Genomic DNA, 26304 nt, shown 5'->3' with positions numbered 1-26304 from the left:
AGGCTGCTGAGACAAGGGGAGGCCCTGATAACATTCACCTGTTGCAAGCTACCAAAGCCTAGGCTGCCAAGAGCTGGAGAGCTTGATTATAATCAATTGCTGAAGCCTGCAGTGGGTTTGACTTTGCTCAGCTGCAACCAGCCTGTTGGGCTGTGCACTGGAAGAGCTTTCAAAAGCTTTGTTTCCCCAGTTGCAGTTTCCAATCAATTGCTCTCTTTGGAAGTTCCCGCTTTGTGCTCTTGGCCCTTGTTAAGGAGAGCCCATTTTCCCTTTTCAATCCTGTTTTAACAGGTCAATGAAATGCTGTTTGTGCTTTTGAAACTTACTTGCAATGGCTGTCTTTGTACAGCATTATTGAATGCGGTTTCTGAACATGTCTCTGAAATCCTGCTTATGCATTTGAATCTTGCTCATCGTTTATTTTGTGCAACACCTTGTATCTTGCTTGTGGATGCTTTTGTGCAGCACTGTATTTAGCTTGCAGCTGCTTTTGTGCAGCACAGTGCATCTTGCTTGAGGCAGTTTATGCAGCTCCCTGCGTCAGCTGTGTGGTGCAGCACCAAGCCCTCTTGGGTTGACTAACACCTCTGAGTAATTGTACTGCCTTATTGTTTTCTTTAAAAGATCCAGTTTGTCAACCAGTATTTCCCTTTACAGATCTTTACCTATTCTGTTACAAACGCCCGGGTTGTCTGCGAGTTCCCTCCACTAAACAGACTTTCCCTGTTTGGTTCCTTTCTGCGTTTACGAGCATTTCCAGTGTCTAGCTTTGATGTCTGCCTTTAGAGCGCTGTGTTCCAACCTGTCCCGTCTGTGATTAGTGGTTTGTGTTTCCTGCTATTCCTAGCATGCTAGGCTTCAGAGTTTCTGTGTTGCACAGTTCCTTGCCGGCTTCCCGGCTAATCCTCGATACCCTGGCCCATGTTTTCCTCAGTCTACTGAATCTGCTCTTTTTCTCCTTTCTCTGCCTATCCTGTACTTGGTTATTCTATCCACCCAGTTTCCAATTTCATTGCACATAGGTCCACTGTTGTGCCTCAGCTCTCCATCCTTATACAGTGGGACCCTAGTTAAGATCAGCGAAGGAAAATACTTCTGTTGCCTATGTCTAGTCCGTTGAAGCGTTACCTCTCTCAGTATATGGTCTCCACCTTTACCCTTACATTGAATACAACTGTCTATTCGGCATGTCCAACCCATGACGCAGATGTATGATTGTTAAGAGTGCCCCGCTGGTTTCGATCTCAAGGTCTTCTCCTATCCTAATCTTTGAAGACCCCCCGCACCCTCATCATATTCCAGTATATCCCTTAATGCTGATCAATCCTTGTTACCAAGCATATTTGCTTGCCTTTCCTGTGTCTGTCTCTTTTTTCTTAGAGCCAGTTCCTGCCCCTGCAGTTCCTGTGAATACCTGGCTCTACTCAGATCGACCTGTTATGTACACCGTTTCTGCTATATGCTAAGAGTTACCTCACAAAGCATCCCTGTATTCCTTGGTGCTCCCCTGATAGGAACAGGTGAAGAGGACGAAACGGCAGCAGCCTAGGTCACTGCCTCATACAGCCCTTGTGAAGATTGCATGCAACAAGGGGCTGACCAGAGATTTTAAGTGCTTTACAGAAAGCCAGAATACAGATTTTGCCACATGGGGAATTTAGAGGTGTTCCTTCATATGTGTCTCAAAAACAGTCTTAAAATGTTTGCTTCTCGGCACAGATGGCATAGAGGCCAAGATATGCTTAGCAGTGTAAGCACTCAATGAAAACGTGGCTAGGCAAGAACTGGTGCTTTGGGAAAGGAACTAGTAGAGAAATGCATTATGGATTGGCCTTCAAAGAAAGAAGAACAAGTTACTTACACGGGGTAACTTTCTTTCGACTGGATGATACTCCCATGTAATCCAAATCTTTGATATCTTAATTTTCAGATTTAGCTGATCCAGAAAAAATGTTTCTCTTGTTGGTAGAGGGTGCTGTGCGTCAGGATGGCCGAGTCGTTGTCCCTCGATGGCTTCCATCTCAGCTGACGTCAAGTAGATATGCCACGCACAATGCCCGTTGGCTTCAGTTGTGTTTTTTCGCCACCATATGCGGAATTAAAGGCCTTTTATTTATTTATATAGCGCAAAAGCCGAGAGCCTGTGGGAATGGGGACGCTAAACAATACAAACATACCTAAAACAGAAACAAAGCAGCAACCAGGGGATTAAGCTATTTGGTTACTAGATCAAGAAATTAGCAGAACAGTGCTGTCCTCGGGCCCTTCTTGAAAACTGAAAAAGATTAGCATGCTCAGAGATTAAGAGGAAGCTCATTCCAGAGACTCGGGGCTGCTGAGGGAATTACCCTCTTTTCACAGAGGAGCGTTTGGAACATCGCGTCACCAAAAGGGAGGTGTTGTTATAATGCAAGCCCCTGTGTGCAGGCAGCCAACGGAGATGTTGGGCTAGATATTCTGGGCCGAAGCCATAGAGGCATCAGTGAGTTCTACAATGCGCATGTTACATGACGCATCTATTCATTGGTAACTAATGCAAAGCCCTCCTTGCTAGGGAGACATGTTCTGTCCTCCTTAACCCAATTACTGCATGCACAGCATTGTTCTGAACCACCTGAAGTAGGAAAAGTTCTCCTTTGGTTACCCCAAGTAAAAGGCTAGCACAATAGTCAAGCTTGGCCCCTATGATGGCACGTGCAATCGTAGCACAGTTGGTAATGCTCAAAAAGGGGCGAAGCTGGGTCAGCAGTTAAAAAAAGTAGGAGGAACAGGAGACAAGGCTGCTCACATGGGCCTTCATAGATAGATTTCAGTCAAGAATGACTCCAAAGGTCTTGACCTTGAGTTGGGTTTTAATCGAGCATACAGCTACGTTAAACTGGCAATACCTTTGACCAATCTTTCGTAGTTGGGAAGCTGTACCCACAACCATCAGCTCTGTCCTTGAATTATTCAAGGCTAGTCGGTTAACCTGCATCCAGACTTGTATTTTTGCATACATGCAATTTAGGGCAGTGGAATCAGTAGTGTAGTCCCCTGAAAGTGGGATGAGGCATCGAGTATCATCAGCGTAGTTTGCGTAGATTGACTCTGTAGCATTGCTGTTGTTTAAACAGGGGGGGGGGGCATAAAAATGTTAAATAATGTAGGAGATAAACAGGAACCCTGCGGCACGCCGCATGAGACCTGGAATTCTTCTGCCACTGAGTCCTAGAAGAAAACTCTTGCGGTCCGGTTAGATAGAAACGACTGAACTCATTTAGCTGCTTTGGTAGAGAATTGTGCGGTGTCACATAGCATTCTTGCGGACAGAGTATGATCGACAAGATCACATGCTGCAGACAGATCTAGTAGCACGAGCAAAGCCGAGTTCCCTTTGTCAAATGTTTTTGTATTTTATTTTTTATATTTATAAAGTGCACGAGCAGCCCTTGGGCATCGTGGCGCTGTTAGACAAACATACTTGGTTACAGAAGTGCATACAAAACATGAGAATATAGCATAGAGAAATCCAAGGTTCATACGGTTACAAGCGAACCTGGCAACAACTACTTGACATTGCATGAGTTAAGCAACAGGGTTATCTGGTTGGCAGATTGGGGCTACAGAGTGAGTGCATCTTCGATGAATAACCAGGTTTTCAAGGCTTTGCGGAAGGAATAGGTAGAGAGTTCATTCCTGAGTAAGGTTGGCAGGGCATTCCATTGTTTAAAGGCAATGAAGGGGAAGCTGGCACCACCCGCCTTGGCGCGCTTAACCATAGGGGTGTAGAGCAGTTTGGCATAGTCAGTCCTGGTAGGCCTGGTTTAAACTGCTCGGGGTATCTTCTCTGAAAGGTATACTGGGGCTGTGTGTGTGTGTGAGGCATTTGTGCATGACGGCAAGAGCCATGAACAAGATGCATTCTTTTACACACAGCCAGTGTGCAGAGCGTCTAGCACCTGAAATGCATTCCCTCTTTGGTATATTGAGGGCAGCGCGGAGAGCATTATTTTGAATAATTTGCAGTCTGTTGACATTTGTTGCTGAAATGCCCGCTAAGAGGACATTAGAGTAGTCTAATATTTGATCCTAATGTGGCTCCGCTATGTCAAGACAGTTTTGAGTCAAAAGGAATGGGTTGACCGCATTGATAAGCTTAATGGAGAACACTGCTGAGGATGTAATAGTGTTAACTTGTCGTGACATGGAGAATGTGGAGTCCACGTAGACGCCAAGTGTCTTGAAGGCTTTTGAAACCGGAATCTGAGTGTTGTCTACAGTGAAAGAGGTGTATTGCAAGTTTGTGTTGTTTAGAATTTCCTTGGGACCCACTAGAAGAATTTCGGTTTCATCTCCGTTTAGTCAGAGTCCATTATCTGCCATCCAGGCCTCGATTGTGGCGTAAACCGCATTAAGTGTTCTGGAGTCTGCTTCATACTTGCTGGTGAGAGAGATGATGACCTGAGTGTCGTCGGCATGGTTTGTGTAAGCTATGCCCAACGCGTCCAGGATGTCAGAGTGGCTTTGTGAAAATATTGTATAGAGTACGAGCGACGCATGAGCCCTGCGGGACTCGGCACTCTATGGTAGTAGAAGCTGCATAAGCCTGGTCTGAGAACACTCTCATGGCTGTTCCTTATAGAAAGGAGGAGCTCCAGGAGGTGGCTTGGGGCGAGTAATGAGCTGCGGTAGTGAGGTGTTAGTAGAGGGTCTTATGGTCCACTAGGTCATACGCTGCAGATACATCGAAGAGCAGTAGCAGTGCTGGTTTCCCTTCATCGATAATTTCGCATAGTTGATTTTTGAAATCCAGTAGGGTGGATTCTGTTCCATGACCTGGGCGGAAGCCGATTGACGCTTACCCAGAATGCCATTAGTTTCCAGGAACTGTTGGATCTGCTTGTAAGCTGCTTTGGACAAGATTTTGAAAAGGAATATCACTGTGGTGATGGGACGGTAGTTGTTGGGGGAGGAAGGGTGTAGGGAAGGATATATATATATATATATATATATATATTTATTATATATTTTTTTTTAGGAGCGGTCGTACCCAGGCTTCTTTGAGGCAAGGGGGAATCATATGTGTTGCGAAAGAGGCATTTATGAAAGCGGTGATGAACGGGGCTAGTGTGGTTGCGCAATCTTTGATATTGGCTGGGCAAATGTCCCCTTTGCAATTGGACGGTTTAATGTTTTTGAGGAGTGTGAGCACTTCAAGACTTCAAGTTCGGTGACGGTGAAGCCTGGGTTGGCCACGGTAGGAATGTTGGTAGTAGGCGAGTTGGGAGGTGGCGACGAAGGGGGGTTATTTGTAGAAGGGTTATCTTATTTATCATGGCCGTTTGAATGCTAGAACACCAAGATTCATCTTTAGAGCTTTTCTGGGTGATGGGCGCCGGCGTCACTAGTTCCTTGAAAATGGCGAATATCTCTTTGGATTCAGATTTTGCATTGGAGTTTCTGGTGTTAAAGGAGTTGGATTTGGCGATGATGATGGCTTTTTTAGTATTGAGTAGCTATCACGTTGAATTCTTTTTTAGTGGATTCCTGAGGGTTTGATTGCCATTTGGATAGCGCAGTGCACTTCATGGCCTGCAATTCCCCAAACTCGGCTGTGAACCAAGAGTTGGCGTGTTTCACAGCTTTGACTTTAAGCATTAGTGGGGCAATGGCCTCCACTGCCACCTTGAGTGTGTTGATGTAGCTTTGCGGTAGCAACATGGGGTTGTTGGAGAATGGAGGTTTGAAGACGGGAGAATCTAGATAGGGTGCCAGGTTCTCTTGGGTTAATTTACATAAGCTCCTAGCAAAGGAGGGTGGTAGTGATGGATCGTGTGTTTCGGATTTTGTTTTAGAAGGCTTAGGGATGGAGAAGAAAATAGCGGTGGTCTGTCCAGGGACAGGGAACATTAGCGCTGAGAGTGGCAGAGCAATTGTGGTCTGCATTCCAGTCTAGGATTCGGCCTTTAAAGCGAGTGGGGCTGTTGACTAGTTGTGAGAAGCCTATGGTGTTTAGTGCTTTGGCGGGCCCAATTCCGTGCTCGTCTTTAGGGTCATTAAAACCCAGGTTGAGATCGCCGAGGAGAATGGATTTGGAAGCGGTTTTTAGGTTGTTGCCAATTACATGTAAGTTTTCGTGGAAGTCGGCTGAAGGGCCAGGGGGTCGGTAAATGACGTAGATTGCGAGGGTGCAATTGTGAGATCGGGATAGTTTGAGGGACAAAGTGTCAGCTTTGTTTTCCATGGGAAAGTGAATCAGTCTGATCGGCAAAGATTCTTTTGCTATAAGTGCTATCCCACTCCCTTTCGCTAGTTGACAGTCAATGTTGGGGCCAGCGGCTTCGTTGAGCCAAGTTTCAGTGACTGCCAGAAGGTCTAGATTATGAGAAGTGAGGACACGTATCTCAGTGGAGTGAGCTGGGATGAAGCGTGCATTGATGTGGGCGCATAGAAGGGGAGTTTTTGGGTGTGTAGTGTCTCAAATATCTCAAACATATTGGACTTCAGATCTAAAAGAGTCGACTCAGTGCTATGGCCTTGTCTAAAACCTGTTTAGGCCTCAGAATCGTATTTATACACGGGAACTCATCAATCTGTGTCACCTTGTCCAAAATCTTCAACAGGTACGACACGTTTGTAATGGGCTGGTAGTTACTTGCCACATTCTGGTCAAGAGTGGGTTTATTTTATAAAGGGTGACATCCAGGCTTTTTTATGCTGATAGGGACAACACTCTCCTTAAAAGAGGTTAATGAGAGCACCTGGGGGGCGCGGGATAAAATGGCCGCATAAGCACAAAGCTCCCACTCCCTCCAGCAGGCGATGAGAAAGCTGTACTACCCTGTATGAGAGCACCCAAACACAGCCCGAGCAGGGGAAGGAGAGAGGAGTAGACGGAACCGCAAATGAGTTGAAGATCACAGGTTTGAGGGAGAAGCAGGCAACGCAGTGTCAGCTGATCTAGCCCAACGTCAGAGACACGGCCTTGGATCAACAGCTTGCCAGCAGGGCCAGACACTGACCTTGGTGCGCGGAAGACCCACAGACGATACGAAGGGGACAAGATGATGACCCCTAGAGCAACAGGGAGAGCCAAGTATTGGGTGCCATAAGAACGGCCACAGTAAACAGGCCCCCGGACGAACACCCGGAAGTGCAACCAGCGAGGAGAGCCCCCGTGAGGGAGGAGAGGGAGTGCGTTGGGCCAGGCGGGCAAGACCGCATGAAAGAGGCAGCGACACAGTGAGATAACGAGCGACCCATCCCCGGATCGGCGGCATCACTCTGCTGTGCAGAGCCCGCAGCTGGTGGATGAGAAGGAGCCAGAACACGAGCGTAGGAGCAGGTGGGCGAATCATGCAGGCACTTCCCCTCCCAGAGCCTGCATAGCTACACAAAGCGACGGCTTACTAAAAACAAGGCCCCGGGGAGGGAAGCGATCAGGGGTAAAACACAGACAGACCTGTGAACTCCCACATAGGGAGAAATAACGTGCACCAGGGGGAAACATACCCCAACCGACCCAGGTGCCAGGACAAGAGCGGGCGCACACCACATGGGCCGTTTCGGGGCCTCTGGCCACAAAAAGGTGGGGCTGCCCTATCCACCCCCGTGGGAGAACAAACTGGAATTAGATATGCCGACTGCTCTCCTGAGGCCCGGCAGCACTAGGGAGAGCGGCACACTAACACTGCAGCTGTAGAAGCGGGAAGAAGCCCACAAGAGTAAGACCACGGTTGTGGGAGGGGCCCACGGGAAAAGCAGACAGTTACTGACCAAATCAGAGGGACGCAAGAACCAAGGTGGGAATCAGTCAAACACGAGAGGAAGAAGGCCCAAAGAAGGGGCACACAGAAGCCACTGCACTTCAGGAGCAGCCGATAGGCACAAACCCCACAGGCCAAGCGGTGGGGGGGGAGTAGGGGGTTAGCACCTGGCATCCAGTCAATTACCCGACTTTCATGGAATAATGCGCATACGAGACGGAAGCCTGGACAGCGGTGACCATAACCTGAAACAGAGGGCAGTGGGCATGCACACCAAATAAACTAGGAAAGTGTAAAAGACACAGGCAAGCGGTAAGGTGTAGGAAGGAAGCAGAGCGCCCATGGGCCACTGGACTAATGCTCTGCCACGGGAAAGAGAAGATACGGTGGCAGAGGGAAAGGAGTGCCAAGACTCAACATCTGTAGAGCAAGGAGACTGGCTAGGTTAAAAACCTGCGGAGAGGACAGTGAGTGGTGACAGGAACTAAAGAGAAACGATCCAGGGGGCAGGGTAGGGGGTGTCACAGACCACTGGAAAGTTGAGGACGACACACCCTAGAGGACAGGTGAGAAGTGGACAGCGTCACGCCTCAATCGGAGAAGAAAACAAAGGAGAACGGCAAAGGAACCACCAGAGAGGAAAATGGCACCAGAAATGGACTTGCCCATGTTTTCAACGAAGGAAGACCCCAGGCACATTCTGGCCGAAATTAAGGCCCTCACAGGTGGCGTTACCCCGTCTCACTGCAGTTCGAGGTGGAGGGGGTGGACTAACGAATAACATCGGTGGAAGAAGCGGAACAAGCCCTTGCACATCTAACGTCGGGTATCGAAGCCACACTAAGAGGCCTCCAAGAACCATGCACAAGTCAGGACAGTACAAGGCCGGCACCAGGCCCACAAAGGAGGCGCAAGGGGGCCATAGGGAGTAAACGTATGCGGCTCAACTGACCCACTCCTCGCAAGGCGCCTACGCCATTGGAACAGCACCCTGATCGAGACTTTTGGGAGAGGAAGGAGTGATGATTGAGGACGAAATAACATGCAAGGTAGACGAAGAAGCACATATGAACTGCTGGGGTGGGGGGTTAATAACTCACTCCAAAGCGGCCCTCTGTGAGAGAGAGGGTGTCTCAGAGACCTTTATGTTTCATTACAATTTGGGGTTGTTAACTGTTGTAAAGTTGTGTTGGGGGTTTGGAACAGGGATTAGCCCCCGGGAAACAAATACTAGCCACAATGAAAGTAGAACCTGTGTGAAAAGGGATACAAATATGGGAGAGTCCTTAGCAAATTGTAAGTGGAAAAAGGGAGCAGTGGGCTACGACCGCAATGAGGAGAGATGAAGCCAAAAAAGGTCTAGTGGTGGGCACGCTCAATGTAAAAGGACTCAACTCCCTCGACGAAATGATCCCTAGTCATGAGGGAGTTGTGCAAAGCCTCACTTGATGTACTATTCCTTAAGGCAACATGTTTAATACAGGGAGAGGAGTGTCCACTGAGGAAGGGGGTGGAGGGGTGCATTGGACAAGTCCATTGGGAATCTGGGAGCACCAAGAAGGAAGGTGTAGGTATAGCTCTACATAAACAGTGCAGGTTACGAGAATGTGTGAACACAAACGTACTGCGAGGCAGACGGTTGATATTGCAGGGTCAATTGGAGGGAGCAGGAGTGTTGCTGGCGGCTATTTACGCCCCCAACCAGGGACAAGAGGAATTCCTAGTTAAGACGCTCAATGCAATACAAAGACGGACCTGTACGTCATAGGAGGGGACCTTAACTCATGGGCAAGCAAAACCTGGGATAGGAAGACCAAGGGTGAAGGGCCCAAACAAGGAGCAGATAAGTGGGGACACCTGGGAAAAGCAATGGAGATAAAGGGTCTAATAGATGTAAGGAGAAGTCAGCACCCACGAGTGGAGGGTTTCACCTTCTCACCACTGCATAAAACATACACAAGGATTGATTAGCTACTCATAAATAAGGCTCAGGGGGCGAGAGCAGCCCAATTTAGAACCCGGATTCCTCACCTGCGAATGGCCAGAGATAAGCAGTGGATAAGTATAGAGCATCACCAATTTAGGCCGTCACGTTAGGAGAATGGCTCTGGGCACCGGAAAAAGCGGCCCCTAATAAAGGTACACTCATATAGGATTCTAGGCCCACTTTGGAGATTGTGGAGGGTCAAGAGATGGTGGGAGTCACAATCTGGCCCTCACTGCTGAGCCACATATGGGCCTCATAGTGGGGCTTGAGAGATTCCAAGATTTGTTTGAGGCAGGACTGGAGAGAAAAGGCCAGGTACTAAAGAAGGACACATTCATGGACATAGGCGAACTGGAAGAGACCCTGAGGATAGGCAAAATATCAGTGTTCCGATGTTTACAGTTAAAGGGGGTACTAATGTCAGAGGAATGGAAAGTAGACCTGCAGTGAGAATTGACGCGCACAGAGAGGATGCTAGACGCAGGAAAGTGTACGAGGGGACTAATTTCCAGAATGTATCAGACACTATTGGAGGCACAGGGTGGGGTGCTCGACATGTTTAAAAGAAAGTGAGAGCGTGACCTGGGGATGGAAATGGAGGTAGAACAATGGGAGAAGTTGTGTATCTGCACACCGCACTTCGGTGGCATGTCAATACAAACTACACAGCCCCAAGCTGCTATATAGGCAGTAATGGGACCCGATGAGTATATCAAAGATGTACCCTGGGGCGGATCCCCACTGCTGGAGGAAATGCGGACAGGGGATTATTGGCACATGTGGTGGGGCTGTGAGAAGGTCCAGGGGTACTGGAAGGAGATCCTGTGGTGTATAAGGGGTCTGTAGAGTGGACAGGAGAGGAGACTGGACCCCCTGCTGTTATTTAGAATGCATACAGTAGAAGGGGGCTGGGTGAAACTCTCGCACATGCCGCACTACCTACTGTTGGCGGCTAGAACATGTCTAGCCGGGGGAAGAGAGAGAGGCTCCCGGGTGAAAAAGAAAGGGTGGCAAAGGCCCTAGACCTGTACAGAATGGAGGCACTAACGAGACGCATACACGACATGGCCCGACAAGGGCAATGGAATGGGTGGCATTCCTGAACAATTTGACCCAGAGATGCTGCAGACAGAGATTGGAAGAGAGGATGGTGGGGAAGAGCGGGGGGCAACAGAGATACAGTGTCTAGAACAAACAGGTGGAGGATGAATGGGGTGAGGTGGGGATGGGAAAGCATGCAAGAGGTAATCAGGGTAAAGGGTAGAGACAACGTGGAAGTGCCCCAAACTAGACCTTGGGGAGAAGTGCCCTAAAGGGCACGGCTGAAGGACTCTCCACAAACAATGGCACAGGTTAACGCAGGGGCCTAAAAGGAAGCCCCAAATATATCCCTGAAGTAGCAATCCCAGAAATACATAGGACATAACGGTTGAAGGGGTCGAGGGTGGCGGGCGGGAAGGGAGGGAGAGTTAAAAGTTATTGTTGGGAAGGGGCTCAATTGGTGTATGTTCACTTAAAATGTGAGATTGACAATGCATGTTGTATTAATGCAAGGACATCAATAAAGCATATTTGAAAGAAAAAAAAAAGGAGGTTAATGAATTTGGTAATGAGGGGGGGCCAGTTGATTACTGCATTCTTTGATTACTGAGGCAGGACAGACATCCCACTTACAGCTTGTAGGTTTGAGTTGGCCGAGAACCTTTTGCAGGTGTTGCTCAAAGATGGGTTGAAACTAACTGAATAGTGTCTACATTGTGGGGCACTGATGGCAGGGTCACATTAATTTTGGTGCTAGGGTCGATTTTGCTTTCTAGGTTTTTCTGTATATTCCCCATTTCGTTTCTCATGGTTTGTTGAATGGATGTTCATCAGCTGGCGTCCATCGATAAGGGTCTTCAAATTATCAGACTTTAAAAGAGCACATGGTCCAAAGCTCGTAATTCTACAGTGGGGTGGGTTGAGAGGGCGGTGAGGAATACATGGGCGAAACATCCAGTTGAAAGAACGTTACAAGGGGTAAGTAAACCTGTTCTTCGAATGGATTGTGTCCTCCCAATTATTCCTCATCTTTGATGATACTGCTTTGGTATGCTAAATTGTTTTGAAGGAGGGAGTAAGAATTGAGAGTGGTTTGTCCAGAATGGAGCATAGTACTGCCTTTCTTCATTGTTAGAAGTGTCTAAAAAGTAATGTTTCGTGAACGTGTGGAAGGTGGACCATGTAGCTTCCTTGAAGATGTCCTTTATTGGTACTCCTCTTTGAAGGGCAGAGGAAGTTGACATGCCCCTAGTGGAATTATCCCTCAAACCCTCCGCAGGATCCTTGCCAGCTAACCTGTATCACTTCAAAATAGTTAGTATAATCCATCTGGATAAAGTGTTTAGTGACTGGCATACCAAGCTTGTGCCATGTATAGCCAATGAAAAGTTGATCATGTTGTCGCAACTTTGCCATCCTAGATATATAGAAGCTTAGGGCTCTCCTCAGATCGAGGATATGAAATCTTTCCACTTCCTTGCCAGGATGAGGTGGAGGATAGAAAGCCGGAAGCACAACTTTCTGTGTCAGGTGGAAGTCAGATACAATGATGGGTACAAATTATGGTTTTAACCTTAAGAACTTTAATCTTGTAAACGGTGGTAAAAGGAGGTTTACAGGATAATTCTTGCAACTCACTCACCCTGCTGGCTGATCTTATTGCCACTAAGAAAATGGTTCTGTAAGTTAGCAGTCTTAGGGGACAGGAGAAAGGTGGCTCGAAAGGAGCCATGTTAAAAACTTTAAAACCAAGTTAAGGTCCCAAGTTGGTACATGGAATTGTGAAGGAGAAAACACATTTGTGAGTCCTTCAAGGAATTAAGGGAACTTTGAAATAGGATGCCTCTTCCGAGGTGCACTTGAATATGGAACGCACCGCTAAATAGCCTTTCATTGTTTCAATCTGGAGCCCTACATCCTTTTCCCTACACCAGCTGCAGAACTTGTTCCAACGACAGCGGTATAAAGATTTTGTTGCTGGCCTTCTGGCCAAAAGCAAAATCTCCATTACGTCATCCGTGAGGTCCCAATACTTGTAACTCAGCCTCTCAGAAACCATGTGTGAAGGCTGAGTGTCTTGACCTCTGGATGGAGAACCCGACCCTACTTTCGCAAGAGAAGGTCCTCTCTTTGTGGAAGACATGTTGGAGGGTAGATGGACATGTTCAGAACGTCCTAGTACCACGTGCTCCTGGCTGAATTGGGGGCGAAGAGGGTCATGGATTTCCCAAACTTTAACCGCCTGATCACGTGAGGAAACGCATACAGGAGGGCAAACTCACAGTCCACTACGAACGCGTCCCCTAGATCTCCTCTTGGAGGAAATTCCATGGAGCAAAACAGTTTGCGCTTCCGGTTGACACTGGTCATGAACAGATCCACTTAAAGGGTCGCCCCCCAAAGGGTGAAGATCTCTTGAAAGACTTCCTGAGCTAGTTCCCACTTGTGTGAGACTGCTCTGCCTGCTCACAGCGTCCTCCGCTGTGTTCTCCTCTCCGACTAGATTAACTGTGGATAGGGAGATTCCTCCCTGAATTGCCCAGAACCAGAGCTACATTGCTTCTCTGCACAATGGTAGTGACCCTACGCCTCCTCTCTTGTTGAGGTAGTACATGGCCACTCTTTGGTCCATCATTATCAGGACATTCTTTCACCGTACGGGGGGCAGAAAGGCTTTCAGGGCTAGTATGATTGCCCTCAGCTCCAAAAGGTTGATATGTAGTTTGGACTCCGATAGAGACGAACGACCGCTGATTGATTGTTAGGCAGAATCCTGTGCAGTGCCCTTAGGGACCACTACACACAATTAAGACTACAGGTGGAGATACAAGTTTTACCTTTGGTACAAGTCTGTACTACTATGTCATTGTGGTAGCAGTGGTGGAGCAGCCAGGCTTATCTCAAGAATATATGAGCAGTAGCAGAGATTACACAAAGGGACCACAATTACTGTGACTCAAGCAAACACTGACTCAAGGTTTCAACATCTGGTGCCCTGGTAGTTGTTCCTGTTGGTTTCCCGCAGACTCACGATTCCTGGAGCTTCGTCGAGAAGGAGGACGTCTGAAGAGGGTCTGCACCACACAGGGATGAGGCCAGCAGCAGCGACACGGAATAAAAAGGTGCGTTCCTTAAAAACAGGAGAGGCTCTTCAGGTGGCTATCCGGACCACTACAGAAGCGTGCAGCGATTTCGATCACGGAAGAGGATCCTCTGGCTGTAGAAGATGAGCCGTTATCCCCACCAAGCTCAAGGGAAGACGACTCCGGACTGCATCTTCTCTGAGTCATTGAAGGGCAGATATTCAGGACTGCAGCAGGGCTTCACCGGGACGGGGTAGTTGCAGCAGCCATCCTTTTCTCTTCTCTTCAGTTCCTTGTAGTTCCAGTGGCGGCTCTGACTTCTAGCCCAAGAGACCTGCCTTTTATGCGAAAAACCCCCATTCACACAGCCTGGCTATCAATCACCCAGCAGGCGGGGGTTGTCCAGCCCGGACAACTACCCTGGCCAATCATGACAAAGTGCGACTTGGGTTTCCTAGGATACCCTGTGCAGGGGGGGGGGCGGAGGGGACTACACTCCTCCCTTACATTCAGCCCACCTAGACACCCAGAGCAGAAGCCTGCCAAAAGACAGTGAACAAAGAAGGCGAACCTAGTTCGCCACGCAAAGTAAAACACAAGAAGGACTTTAACAAAAAGAAATGGCGAAAAAATCCAACTGGAGCCAAAAGAAAGACGATTTGGTCAAGCGGGTTTATGGTTGAGACTAATATAATAGCCAAGAACAGTACCACGTTTATCTAATATAATCACGGTAGAAAAGTTAGGGTAGATACCACTGCCACCAGCCAAGTCTAAATGTTAAAAGAGCGAAACAATGCTCTAGGAGGTACAGAAAAAGGGATACGAGTTAACCCTTTCCAGTACTCCATGGAAGATGGGGTGTACTGGATCTGAGGTAGATTGACTAACTAAAGTTAATGGTAACTTTACCCTTTTCTGGTGGACAGTAGTCGCCTCACAAATGGAGTCAAGGGAAGTCTCAAAGACAACCCTGTGCCACGGCACTAAAGGTGCTGTGTGACACACACAAAGAAGGGGGCTGCTGAAGTGGCGTGCTTCAGAGTCCACAATCACAAAAACAGAGGGAAACACATAGCAAAACACAGGTAACAGTGGGGGAAAAGCTCTCACTCTTACCAAGTGGAAAAAAATAAACTCCAGAAGTCCAGCAAAGCTGCTGGGAGACTCACTAGGTGAGGGAAATTAGCCATAAATGAGAATGCTCCCTAACATTGTCAAATTCTTTGTATGGCCTCCAAATCCTGTGAGTGAGGCGTCAGTTACTACCGTTATCTCTGGCCATGGTTGCCAAAAAGGTTCTCCCTTCACAATGTTGTCCTCGCAGACCCACCACAGGAGATCCTGTGCGACCCTGCTTGGAACCTGAAAGAGTCCCGAGAGCCCACTGTAGAGATCTCATTCTCAGGCAAGCCTCTGGCACCAAAATAATACAGAATGCCATGAGGCCAAGCAACCTCTGAAAGTCGAATGCTGAAACACGCTGGGCACTCTGAAATTTGGAGACCATCTGCAGAAAGTCTTGAGCCCTCATTTCTGGTGGAGAGGCTTTTCCCATGGATGCACCCAGGACTGCTCCAAAAAACTGGGGTCTTTGAGATGGCATTATGTTGGACTTCTTGTAATTGAGGGAGAAGCCCAGTCTGTGGAGAGAGTGGCAGGGTATGCTGAGATGTTCCAGGTTTCGTACGGGAGAACAGGCCCTGATCAGCCAATCATCTAGGTAGGGGTAGACGTGAATCGCCCCCCTCTCCTGAGACTCGCTGCCACCACTGCCATCAGCTTGGTGAAAACCCTCGGGCGGAGGTTAGCCCAAATGGCAGAAGTCTAAACTGATAATGAGAACCGCCAACGGCGAACCTCAGGTACTTCCTGTGCTTATAGATTGGCACATTAAAGTAAGCATCCTGAAGGTCCAAAGACACCATCCACTCCTGGAGCTGGAGGGCCTGAAGGATCTGAGAAAGTGTGACCATCTTGAACTTGTCCTTCTTCAGTAACTTGTTCAAGTATCTTAAGTCCAAGATAGGTCTCAGTCCTCCGTCCTCCTTGGAGATTAGGAAATAGGGTGAATACCATCCTCTGTTCCTCTCCATCACCGGTACTGGTTCTATAGCACCTTTCTGTAGCCGGGTTAAAATTTCCTGCAACAGGAATGGATCCCGAACATTTAGCGAATGTTTTCCCGATGGATGATCCTGAGGTCTCTGTATAAAGGGGAGGCAGTAATCTTTGGCTACTGTTTCCAGTGCCCATGCATCTTAAGTAATAGCCTGCCATTCTTTCAAATGCTGTGATGTCTGCCTCCCCCGGGGTGTTTTGAGACAAGACCTTCAGAGTGGTTAAGAGGAGGCTGAAGCAGCAGCTGATGGTAAAGCAGCCGCTACTTGGGCAGGTTTAGCAACTATCCCTCATCCACCACAAGGGAATCTTCTCGGTCCTCTTTGCTTAGCCTGTAAGACAGAAATCATGATCATATCCAAAGACCAAGAGAACGAAACCGCCATCCCGTGGCCAACGGAAATGGGAACCGCACCATCACCATCTAGTAAAAAGTCTGGGAGTCCTGATGGACAACACCCTAACCTTAGAACCACAAATAAATTCAACAGTCAAGAAATGCTTTTTCCTCCTCCAAAAGGCAAGAAGAATCCTACCTTTCCTCTCCTTCACGCACAAAACACTATCGTCGCCCTCATCATGTCAAAAATCGACTATGCAAACAGCCTCTACCTCGGAATACCAGAATACCTCCTGAAGAAACTACAACGGATCCAAAATATAGCAGCCAGACTACTCCTCAAACTATCAAGAAGAGTACACATCACTCCTGCCCTAAAACCACTACACTGGCTCTCAGTAAAACACTGCATCACTTTCAAAACAATGTGCAAAATGCACAGGGCAATCAGTGGACAAGGTGCAGAATTCCCACAAAAGAAAATAATTTACAAGCCAACAAGACTCCTCAGGTCCAGCAACGAAATCCGCCTGAACCAAAATCATACCTCAAGAAAAAACTTGGAGGCACCACCTTCTACACAAAATTTAGGAAACTACTAAAAACCTGGCTCTTCAACACCACAGACTCAAACTGAAAACCGAAACAGAAAGGAAAAGGGATGACTAAACTGCAGTAGACACAGACAACTCCCAGAACTGACTGGGAAGCTCCCATGGCACCTGGACGAGTGACGCCGGGTAGAGTGGAACACAGGCGACACCCATGGAGACAGTCAACAACCCCACCCTAATTGTGGAATTGTCGGGATATTGGCAATCACCACACTAGCTGAGCCGTGGACATTGGCATGTGCTCTGGCCATCTGAGTGGGAAGGGAAGACAGGTAGGGCTGCGAGGGAGGCTGGGGGACGAGGGGGCCAGATGTGAAAGGGATCTTGAAGGCCGGAAGGACACATCAGGACAAAGGCGCAGAGGTGCTCCCAAAACCCATCTGGGGATATTACAGAAACAGTGTTTCAATTCGGGATAGAGATGCCAGCTAACCAATTGCACTAACAATTTCCCCCCTCTGCATACACCTCTCAAACTCCAAACCAAACAACCACAAACCTACAGCACAACAAACCACACAAACTTCACTACACTGCAACAACAAACGAAAACACACAGACTCGCAGAACAGTACACGACTACCGGCCGCACACACCCCAGGCCCAGCCAACAGACCCACCAGGCTGAGGCCACCAACAGCACATCACTGCTCTCTTGCACTTTTCCAGCTTCCTCCCACTAACCCCGGCTCCCCCCTCTTCCTCTGAGCCGCCAGAGCACCAGGGGACCACTCTGGTGGTGATAGTGCGCGGTACAAATGCCCTTTAACATTAATAAACTCTTCCAAAGGAGTAATAGTAGCAAAAAGACCTACCCATACAAGATGATGCACTGGGGTGAAAAGGCTGTGGCTGCCTAACTATGGCACTTAAAGATTTAGCCACTGCTTTTTAGGTCTACAGCTTTTCAAGGTTCTCATCAGCTTTATTTCCAAATAGATAGGAGCCATCAAAGAGCATGTTGAGAAGTCTGGATTGTACATGCAGTACAAAACCCGATTTCCTCAACCACGCAAATCTGCGTATGACAGTGCTTGCCGCCATGGCCCTGCTGACACGGTCGGCAGTATCCAGAACCGATTGAAGAGACTCCCATGCGGCCTCTTTGCCATCCCTTATCAGGTTCAAGAAGCTGTCTCTTTCCTCACCCTCAGGGATGTGATCAGCTGCCATCGCTACGCAGACCCACATGGTGTGCGTAAACTTTGCCAGGGCACAAGTGGAATTCGCAGACTTTAAAGCCATGCTGCTAGCAGAAAATACTTTTTGACCAAGAATCAATCCTTTTGTCATCCCCATCAGGCCGTATGGTTGGATATTGTAGGCAGAAACCTGTGCAGTTCCCTCTGGGACCACTGCAAAAGATTTAAGACTACAGCTGTTTGCCAGTAAACCCACTTGGTAGCAGTCTGTACAACACAGATTCACTTGGTAGCTGTGGCTGAGCAGTCAGACTTCCCTCAAGAAGAGTTAGGCAGTATACAGAGTATTCACAATAGGTCAAAAGAACACAGTAGAACAAGTAAACACAGACCAGGGCTTGGTGTAAAAGAGATATAATTACTTAAAACCACATCTAGAAAAACACACAGGCACTAATAGTAGAGCAATTCAAAAACACGGTCACTAAAAGATATACACTCCCTTAAAAGAATATTAGACAATTCTTTAGTAAAGCCCCACTTATTTTCAGACAGCGGTGAGCGCTTAACGCAGATGGCACTCTAATAATTCGTTTTAAAAGGGAGAGAACAGCAGAGTATGAATTGAAACAGATCCCAACACTTTCATAAGAACAAAACAAGAGAGGAAGGCAAGTAAAACCGTTTAGTTAGAGTTCAGTAGGCTGGATCCACTTCAAGAGGATCAAACGAAATGTGTCCAAGGTCACACGGTTGCAGTGCACAAAAGTCTTGAAAAGGTTCAAAAAGAGTTGGACCAAAGAAAGGGACCAGTTAGAAGGTCAAGGCGGCCAGCCCAGTCCAGAAGGTTAAGGGGTTATTACCCTGTAGCAATCTTTAGAAAGGAAAGCCTGGCGGACACGGTACCTTAAAGTGGCGAGAATACTCCAGCGGGGGCTGTTGTTCCTGGCAGCGGATGCAAGTCAGTGCTTCGTCAGGGGGAAGAGAGGATCTCGTCGGGGAGGAAGACAGGAGTCCGTTGCACTGCCAGGGAAGAAACCAGCCGCTGAGTTTCTCAGGTAAAAGAAGCGGTCCTTTGATTCGCGGTCCAGTTGTAAGTGGCTATCCGGTTGCCGGGGTGCTTGGCACGGGCAATTCGACCACAAGCCGGTCTGGGGTGCGAAGAGAAGATGGTAAACTGGTTGTGCCCACCAGTCAGGGGAAGAAGCCTCTCCAGCCGGGAGATCTTCTCTGTCGTCGGGAAGTGGTGAGTCGGTTCCGCAGGGCTCCACCGGTGGTGTCGTCGTGGTAGGTCGGCTCAGCTTCTCCCTAGTCGGATTCTCAGGTCCTGTGGCGACTTCTGAAGTTCCCATCCCCAAAGCCCTGCTTTTATGCAGCACACCCCCATTCACTCAGCCTAGCTGTCAATCAAACATGCTAAGTGGTGAGCCGGCCGGCTCACAACTTGGGCCAATCACAAGAGTGCGACTTGAGTTACCAAGGTAACTCAGTCCAGGGTGCCTAAACCCATACCCCCTGTGGTACCCAGACAGAGTGGCACCACTTTTGGAGGCTTCTGTGGAGAAGCCCACCAAAATGTGGAACAAAGGGCACGACTTGGGTTGGAGTCACAGAAGAGAACACAAACGCCATTTTAGAATAGAGTCCTGGCAAAAAATACCAACCGGCGAATTAATATTAAATAAATAAACTGGCGGTATGTTCGAGGCTATGAGAATTAAATAATTAAAGTCGGTAGCCTCGAACAATGGGAAAATCCCATAGGGATATATTTGCGGTCGAATATAAAAAGTAGTATCCACTGCCACCAGCCAAAACTCGATCAGGGGGGACGGAGACGTGCCCCCTCGACTAACAGACCCCGGGGCAATCGAATTGCCCCGTCCAGTACGTCCACAATATGATGGTTTGTACTGGTTTATGTTAATAATTTTTGACTAGTAAAGCCAATGGTGACTTTACATGCCCTGGGAGACAGTAGTCAGTCCCAGGGTATGGAGTCTATGGTGGGGTGTCACTATGACACCCCTGTGTCACTGCACGGAGGGTGCTGTGTAACACACACAGTAAAAACACGAGACCCTATGGAGTAAATGACCTCATAGCCCATAAAACACATTAACAGTCAAAGGAACACCATAAATCATGTCCAAGAGTGGGAGAAAAGAGTCTCGCTCTTAGCAGGAGAAAAAAACAAACTCCAGAAATCCGGCAAAGCTGCTGGGGGACTCACTAGGTTAGGGAATCCAGCCTAAAGAGAATTCTCCCTAACAGATATGCCATTTGCTTGGAGGTAGTAGTAGCAGTGGCAGCCTGAACTACTAGACTTTCTGGGGTTTGATGAGTTCAAAGGTAGCTTGGATCGCTACTTTATGTTCTATATTTCTTTGTTAAATGTGTATTTATTGCGGGATTGGATTCTGGAGCTTCCCAGTTTGTTGCAACTCTTTTCTGCAGTGCCACATGGAAGGGTAAGATAGGGTCCTTCTGTGGCCCTGTGCACCCTTGTCCAGTATGTCTGTCAGGTTGTCCTGTTCAAATACAGGAGCTGCTCTACTCCATCCGAGGAAATCTACTACCCCGGACATTAGTGATCTGTAAGATGCATCTGCATGTTCAGCAGGATATGGTTTTCCAAAATCTAGTTCTGGCTGTTTGTAAATAGTCAAAGTTGTTTGACTCTAGTTTCATCTGAAATAAGACATTCAGGTGTAGCAGTATCTTTCTGGACATTAATGAGATCCAATTGGAGACCACCTGGAGGTGTCATCAGTAGTTTCATATCCCTCATAAATGGAAGTCAGTGAGTTGAAAAAATCATTTTTGGGTAAAATGTTTAAATTCCTGACTTTTTCCCCAAAGGTTGAACAGACAGGGTTGATGGTTTAATCAATGGTTTTGATAGTTCAAGTATCGACATCAAAGGCGTCAATGACTTATTTTTAGATTTATACTATGAGAGACTTGGCCCTCGACTCAACAATTTCTTCGACAATTTCTCATGTCGTCTAGTGCTTGAAGACTCACGAAGGCACCGCATTGGTTTTAGCCTTGGCGTCATGCTGGTCAGCGACCGTAGCATGGAGAATCTTCTTGTGCTTCGAAGGTATCGGAGCCTGATCATCGAAGATCTCATTTAACTTTCCTCTAAAGATTTCCCACTCCTCTTTAGAAGATTTGGTTGGGTAGACTACCCTTTCTAACGAAGAAGACGAGGAAGAAGATGGTGATCTGTGTCTTCTTTGATTTTTTGGAGGACAATGAAGAACGTCTGCTCCTCAAATAAGATCTTTTTTTTAATGTTTTTTGTGAGGACAGGAATCTCGACTCCTGGGATGATGTCAATTTAGAAGGAGTGGACAGGGATTTGGGGACAATCCTGCACACTGCTAATTTAGTCTTGCGCTCTTTTAAGGCCTTACTAGCCATCGACTGACCGGATCAACAGTCACCGGTTACCTGTTCGATGCCCAGCCACCAGACGAAAACTTTCATGCGGGTCCATGATGGATATCTTGGCGCCGCATCACATACACTTCTTGAAGCCTGTCTTCAGAGGACTCAGAGCAGAAGACGAGGCCATTACAACAGGTTTTCAAAGAAAACTGAAGCATGCCGTTAATCACGAAGCAATCACTATTGCGGAAAAACAGAACTGAAGCCACTGGGCGCACTAGAAGGTGACGTCAGCCAAGATGGAAGCCCTCGAGGGAAATCGAGTTGACCGTCTTGATGCACAGCACCCTCGGCCGACAAGAGACCATTTTTTTCCGAAGCAGCTAAAGCTGGAAATGAAGAATCAAAGATGAGGAATACGTGGGATGACACAATCCATTCGCAAAGGGTGGATAGGGTGGTAAGTCAGAAAGAGTTGGAGCAAAGGGTGGCATGTCAACTCCTGTTTTTATTCAACAAAAAGGAAAATGACCGTTCTTTCCCTATAACTAAAGGGATTTCCCTACCTAACTAAATTCTAACTCAGGTGCTCGTCGTCAGGGTGGTTGCCAAACTAAAGTACCCGTCCTCTGTCCAAAAACCATCATACTCTGACCCTACCACTAACAAAAGGTATTCAAACAAACAAAAGTAACCAGGAGAATGACTCCCTTCTCTTGCCTCAACTGGTTCAGCCTTAAGGGCTGACTTCTAAGGGTCCCTGGCAATAACTTTGATAGGTTCTTGTAACTCCTCCCAGGGACTTTATGGGCTTGGTTAAATGTCCAGCTATTCTACTTCTTCAGTGATATATATATATATTCCTGGATGTTCTGCTTCTGGTTTATTTTAACAAGACAGATCACTCCTAAAATTGCTCTGCTTTGGCCAATTCCACAATTTGGAAGAGGACTACTCCTGTGGTGACTTGTTCTTGATATCCCTTAGGCAATTACTGTAATGAGGGAGATTACTCCGAGGCACTCTTCAGCCTCGATGTCTTTTCTATAGTCACATGTATTCTTCACTTGATAATATTTCAGATATTACTGTGACGATGGAGATAAGTGGCTTTATTTATGATGTAGGTTTCCTGAACCCCCGGACACCACCCGGGTCCCCTCGGCTCCAGTTACCTTGTTCCTGGTGGGGACGAATCCCTGGTTCTTTCCGGGGTCACTGGCTGCTTGCTTTTCGCATTCAACATTGACAAATCTAGTCATAAGGATGCCTATTATTACAGCACTTGGAAGCAGTGGCAATTGGCCGTGAAGAGATTAAAACATATGCATCAATATCTTAATGGTGAACCAACCTCCAGATAATAAGGTATAAACCTAACTAGCCCTATGGCTATGGGGTGTTCCCTACCTAAAGGAATAATTAAGGTGCTCATCACTCGTCTTTCCCCAAAAAAATAATCGGTCCACCATCCAAAAGGAACACTATTTGACCCAATCATCATTACAAGGGGGCAGGAGATTGACTCCCTTCTGCTGCTCTGTACTTTCAGCACTTGTCTTCTCAATATGTGCTTTTTCAATAGTAACTCTTTATCAATTCATTAGTTGCATTACTATATGTATTCTTCACTTTAGATGTGATCTTACTTGGTTCAGATTGATCTATCATAAAGACTCCTTTGGTCTTCAGGGGGGGACGGTCTCTCCAGGTGAGGTAGGGTAGGCTGTGCAAGACCCATTTATTACAAACGTTGGCTGTGCACATACTGCATTTAGACTTCATGGTACATCATAAATTGGCTCCCATAATGACAATGCATTTAAAGGTTTACTTGCAAAATGGGTGACTGCGTTTGCACCATCTAAATCTACAAAAATAACTAAACAGTGCAGCTCAGCACTACCACCACGTCCAGTTTCCAAATTAACTTGAGGATCAGGATCGTCCCTGGCTTATATAGGAACAGATTCAGGTCTTGTAAAAACACCACTGCACACTCATTAAAAGGAGGACTTCTCATTGCTTTGTGATATTTTAAAGTATGCATACATTTTACCCTCTCAGAATTTGTCAGTCTCTCTTCAGAAGGGCCCGTACTCACCTGCTGCAGCGCAGCTGGAATAGTGATAATCTTCTGAATGGCACTTCCAAGTCTCTCAATGTAATAATCCCAATCAAGGATCTGTGCAAGAAACACACGTCAAAGTCGGTGAATAAGAAAGGTGTCAGTGGTTGGAGTCACAGCAAAAGGCACAGAGGAATTACACTAAAATGTTACATTGAAGTTAAGAAAGTTTATGGGTTTCAAGTAAACAATGGCATTAGCATTGCTTGCCATTACAGCAGGCAGTGAAGAGAGGGTGAGCAGTATTCGTCCCACCCATCCAAGTTCTTGAGATATACCTCTCACCAACAGAATACCCAGCCTTACACTGGTGGGTAAAAAGGCTCTCTGCTAAAGGTAATTGCCCAAAAGATGCAAGAAATGTGAAAAATATGAGTAAAACTGACCATCCTGATGTCCAAATCTTGCAGTGAAGAATTCTTCAACCATTTTCGGAGATAATGCTTTTTAACACCACTTTCTGCCTGGAAGATGGCCAGGGGGATTGCCCTGAGACAAAGACAAAATGCAATTTAACTACTATAAAGACACATGTAATTTTAGACAACTTGTTCAATCATGCCACCAACCGCACTGTAATATTCACTGATGTAAAAGACTGACTGGGACCAGATTGCCGACAATCTTGTGATTGCGCTCTATTGGGTGATGGAATGAGTGAGAAAGAAGGGGCCCACGAGAGACAAGGGGCAGGTACATCAGTGCGAGAGACAAGGGGTGGGCACACCAGTGAGAACACAAGAGACAAGGGGCTGGAGCACAAGCAAGAGACAAGGGGCGAGCGCACATGAACGAGGAAACACGAGAGACAAGGTGCAGGCTTATTGAAATACGAGGGACGCGAACGGCAAGTTGCATAACCCCAAGACACAGGGGAGAGGCACATGTGCACAAGAGTGCACACGGGGCAGGTGAGTCCACGAGAGAGAAGAGGTGGGAAAGCACACATAAGACAAGGGTCGAGATAGTGCAGGGCGGGTACAAGACAGGAGGAGTGGTAGGAACGAGACAAAGAGCAGCAGTGACACAGGAGAAGAACAAATTACTTACATTTGGTAATGTTCTTTTGGATGGACATTCCTCCCACGGATTCCTCATCTATGATATCCATCCTCCAGACCCAGCTTCTCTTCTGAATCTTTTCCGCCACTAGAGGGTGCAGCACGGCTCAGGGTTAGTTTCACCCAATGCTTCTACACGTCCCGCACTGGACAGGACATTGAGGCCAGTACATTGAGGCATTGCGCCCTGTGACCTCAGTTGCACCCTTTTTCCATAGAACTCTGATGCTAAGAGACCACAGAACTAAGGTGTACTAGCCACCCCAAGAAAAGGCAGACGGGGAGGGCGATGAGGAACGTCCATCAGAAACATTACCAAAGATAAGTAATTTGTTCTTCTAATGGACTCCTCCCTCCCACGGATTCCTCATTTATGATAGACTCCCAAAGCAGTACAACAACTTGGAGGAGGGAGGGTAGCAAGGTCATTGCTTAAACCAGAACACTCTGAAAGAGTGCTCTGCCAAACAAACATCCTGACTAGACAGAATCCAAGCAGTAATGCATAGCAAACGTGCGCTATGAAGCAAATATGAAGCAAATATCTAGAACAGGCCCTCCGCATCAGGACCTGCAATATCAAAACAGCCAAAGCCCAGTCTCGCAGAGCCGAGGTGGTGGCCAACCCTGTGGAGGAGTGAGCCCCGAGATACCTCCTTGTTGGCCAGATATTAGCATTCTGAAATGCAGAGTATTATACTTTGATACAGGGTCAGTTTCTGAACAGCCCTGCCTGCTCAGGCACCCGCCTAACTAACGAAAAGTTAGTCATCAATCCTGTTCTCCCTTTTCTGAGAAACGCTGAACTTGAGGAGCCACACCGAATCTAGTTGATGGAAATGCTCCTCTGACTTGGAAGGGTGAGGCAGAGGAAAGAAGACTGGTAGATGGATCTTTTGAGAGAGATGGCAATCTGACCACATTCAGAATCTCAAGGTTGCCTTCTCCTTGGAGAAAACCAAGTAGGGAAGATTAACAGAGAGCCTGGATCTCAGTCACCCATCCAGCGGAATTTATGGCAATCACGAAAATCACCTTAAGGGTGAGCAGTCTTAAAGAACAAGAAGTGGCTCAAACAGAGTACCAATTTAAAAAGTCAACAATAAATTTAAATCCCACGTCAGAACAAACTGGCATGGGCGAAACACTGGAAAGACCCTTCAGGAATTGAATAACTGGGGATCGTGAAAAAGAATCCCTGCTTGGGGTGCCTCTTGAAGACCAAAATGGCCCCAAAATACCCCTTCACTGTACTAATTTGTATGCGATGCCCATCCGGGCTAAAGAAAACAAATTCCAACCTAGGAAGTGGAGCAAGTAAAAGGGTCCAGATCCCTCTCCCAGCACAAAGTCAAAAACCTCTGCCACCTGTAGGCATAAATGAACTTGGGGGCAGGTCTTCTAGCAGATCCGAGTACATCCAGAGCGTCTGCTAAAAGAAAATACCACTCCATATACCTCAGCCTTTCAACAGCCAGACATGAACATTCAAGCTGCGGAGGTTCGAGTGCAGGGCCCTCCCCTCCGACTGGGAGAGGGTCCGTCCTCTACAGAAGACGCCAGGGAGGGCAGATGGCCATGTGCAGCAACTCCAGGTACCACATTCTCAGAGCTCAGTCGGAGACCGATTAAGATCATTGTGG

The 26304-nt window shown here is 47.4% G+C and overlaps 1 protein-coding gene across 2 annotated transcripts in view; it reads right to left on the bottom strand.

Annotated features, from left to right (window-relative positions):
- Positions 1-26304, bottom strand: part of POLE (DNA polymerase epsilon, catalytic subunit) — an 867587-nt gene that overhangs the window by 450984 nt on the left and 390299 nt on the right. For both annotated transcript variants that reach the window (XM_069619327.1, XM_069619326.1), the window contains exons 27-28: positions 23987-24089; positions 23577-23657 (exon numbers count right to left, since the gene is read on the bottom strand). In XM_069619327.1, the coding sequence (XP_069475428.1) occupies positions 23577-23657; positions 23987-24089 (184 nt within the window). The remainder of the gene's footprint in view (positions 1-23576; positions 23658-23986; positions 24090-26304) is intronic.

Source organism: Ambystoma mexicanum, chromosome 10 (assembly GCF_040938575.1).
Source record: "Ambystoma mexicanum isolate Mex_15411 chromosome 10, UKY_AmexF1_1, whole genome shotgun sequence".
NCBI classification, from domain to species: Eukaryota; Metazoa; Chordata; class Amphibia; order Caudata; family Ambystomatidae; genus Ambystoma; species Ambystoma mexicanum.
Note: the sequence above shows the minus strand (reverse complement) of the source record. Positions and strands in the feature narration are given on the sequence as shown.